Below are 2,096 nucleotides of genomic sequence, written 5' to 3' on the forward strand. Positions count from 1 at the left end.
GAGATAATTTGGATTTAATGATACCCAGAAGTACATATAAAAGCAGGCGCAAGCGCAGAGAGGCATCACACACACACACACACACACACACACACCCTGTGCAAAAGGGCACCCTCAATAAGTAGTAATCTATCAAGTGACCCTATTAGGGCTAGCACCTGTGAGTAAAACCAGTCAAGCCGGAAAGAAACACAAGAACGTACAGAGCCCAGAAACCTGGTTCTGCTCCTTCCAGGATCCCTCCCCCTTGCCTTCTCCCCTCCGGTCCCCACACCTGTGGTAAAATGACAACACTTAGAAATAAAAACTAAACTTCCGGTTAGGTAGAACGCCCCCCTCCCCGCGATGTCCTCATTAGGGGTCCCTCACAGGCCACCCAGGGCAAGGAAAGCTGGGCCACCCACCCACACCACTAAGGAAGAGTCACATGGGGTGTGCCCGCGCTTCCTCCCAGGGCTCCGGGTCCTCACCGGGGTGCGCACCCGGAGGGGGACCTCCTGCGTCCCGGCAGCCCCCACCCCCCGCACGCCCGCCGCGGTCTCCCCTGCTTGGGACTCCCAGCTCACAAGACCCAGGCGTGCTCAGCTCCTGGCCGCCCCCACCTAGGTCCTTCTCCGCCCCTCCCCCGCCCCCTACTTCCCCCTCCTTCCTCTGGCGCTAGTGGCGCTGGCCCCGGGCCAGGGGAGCCCGGGAGGCGGGTCTCGGAGGAAAAGATATAAGCGGCCCCGGGGCACCGCCGAGGTGCCAGCTGCGGAGTCTCCACCTGGAAGAGCCGCGGCTGCGTAGGAGGAGAAGGCAGCGGCCGGCCAGACCCCCGCGCGCGCGGACCGCTCGCGCTGCCTCCTGATCGCGCTGCGCCCCCAAGGTGAGCCCAGCGGGAGAGAGCGCGGCGGGGCGGGGTCCGGGGCGGGCCCCCCTTCCTGCGGGACTGCCGCGTGAGGGGAGCTCGGGCAGGCTGGAGCCATCCTTCCGTGGCTGACGGTCCCCTTTCCTGCGTCGCCCCTCCCGCAGGTCACTCCCGCCCCCGAGATGGAAACGGTGCAGGAGCTGATCCCGCTGGCCAGGGAGCTGATGGCCCAGAGGCCCAATCGGAAGGTGCTGAAGCTGTACGTGCTGGGCGGCGTGCTGGCCTTCGTCGGCGTGGTGATCGGCCTGGTGGAGACTGTGTGCAGCCCCTTCACCGCCGCTAGCCGCCTGCGGGACGAGGAGGCAGCTGTGGCCGAGCTCCGGGAGGCCCAAGAGCGAAAGAGCCTCTCCACCCAGACCCTGCGGGAGAAAAGCAAGCAGCAGGAGGCGGTCCCCTGCAGTCGGGCGCTCTCCATCCGGCAGCACGCCTCTTAGGACCCCTGGGAGCCCGCGGAGGGTGGGGAGAGAAAGCCTGAGAAAGAGGGCGCGTGTAGGGTCGGGGTCAAGAGGGAGAGAGCAGGAGTCCTGTGCTGTTTGGACTTAGATCTGAGAAGCCACCCGCTTCCAGACCTGAACTACCACACGGATCCACCAAAAGGAGTTTGGGATTAAGTGTTGCTGCTGTGCAGCATTGCAGGATAACATGTCCGAAATTACGGGTCTTCGAGCTATCTGAGTGCATCTACCACTTTGCACTAGCGTGCAAGGTGGGGAATGCTTTTTATATTCTTGTTATTATTATTAATTATTACAGTGACCACCATTTTGCATTTTGAAATAAAACTCGTTTTATACTATGTCTCAGTATCTGATTCCTGAGGGGCATGTTTCCCTGGGGTGGACAGCAGAGAGGGTGAGCACGCTGGCAAAGGGGGTCTTAGCTGAGCCCTGTGGGGAGAGCAGCTACCTGAGCCGCAGGCAGCATTTGCGTCACTGTCCGGGACTCTGATACTCATATTGCGTGCTTATAAGTATGTGGAGGATTCGTTTTTGTTTCATGTTAGGGGAGGCAGAAAGAGTTTTATTGAGTCCCACCAGGCTTAGCACTTTAGGATCAGAAGACAAATCAGCTTGTGGGCTACAGTACACTAATAGCAGATACTGATTAATTCAAGGCAAAAACCTATTTGCCATTTCACACCTGACCAGAGGCTCCTTTGATTGATACCTCTTTCTTCCTGTTTTTGTTT

General features: G+C 59.2%; 1 protein-coding gene across 1 annotated transcript; it reads left to right on the forward strand.

The window, feature by feature from the left end:
- Positions 1–717: 717 nt before the first annotated feature.
- Positions 718–1,705, forward strand: G0S2 (G0/G1 switch 2). The gene is made up of 2 exons (XM_045983648.1): positions 718–865; positions 1,012–1,705. Exon 2 carries the CDS (start codon positions 1,030–1,032, stop codon positions 1,339–1,341), a length of 312 nt encoding a protein of 103 aa, XP_045839604.1. The 5' UTR covers positions 718–865; positions 1,012–1,029; the 3' UTR covers positions 1,342–1,705.
- Positions 1,706–2,096: the final 391 nt, after the last annotated feature.

This window comes from Meles meles, chromosome 17, assembly GCF_922984935.1.
Source record: "Meles meles chromosome 17, mMelMel3.1 paternal haplotype, whole genome shotgun sequence".
Lineage (NCBI taxonomy): Eukaryota > Metazoa > Chordata > Mammalia > Carnivora > Mustelidae > Meles > Meles meles.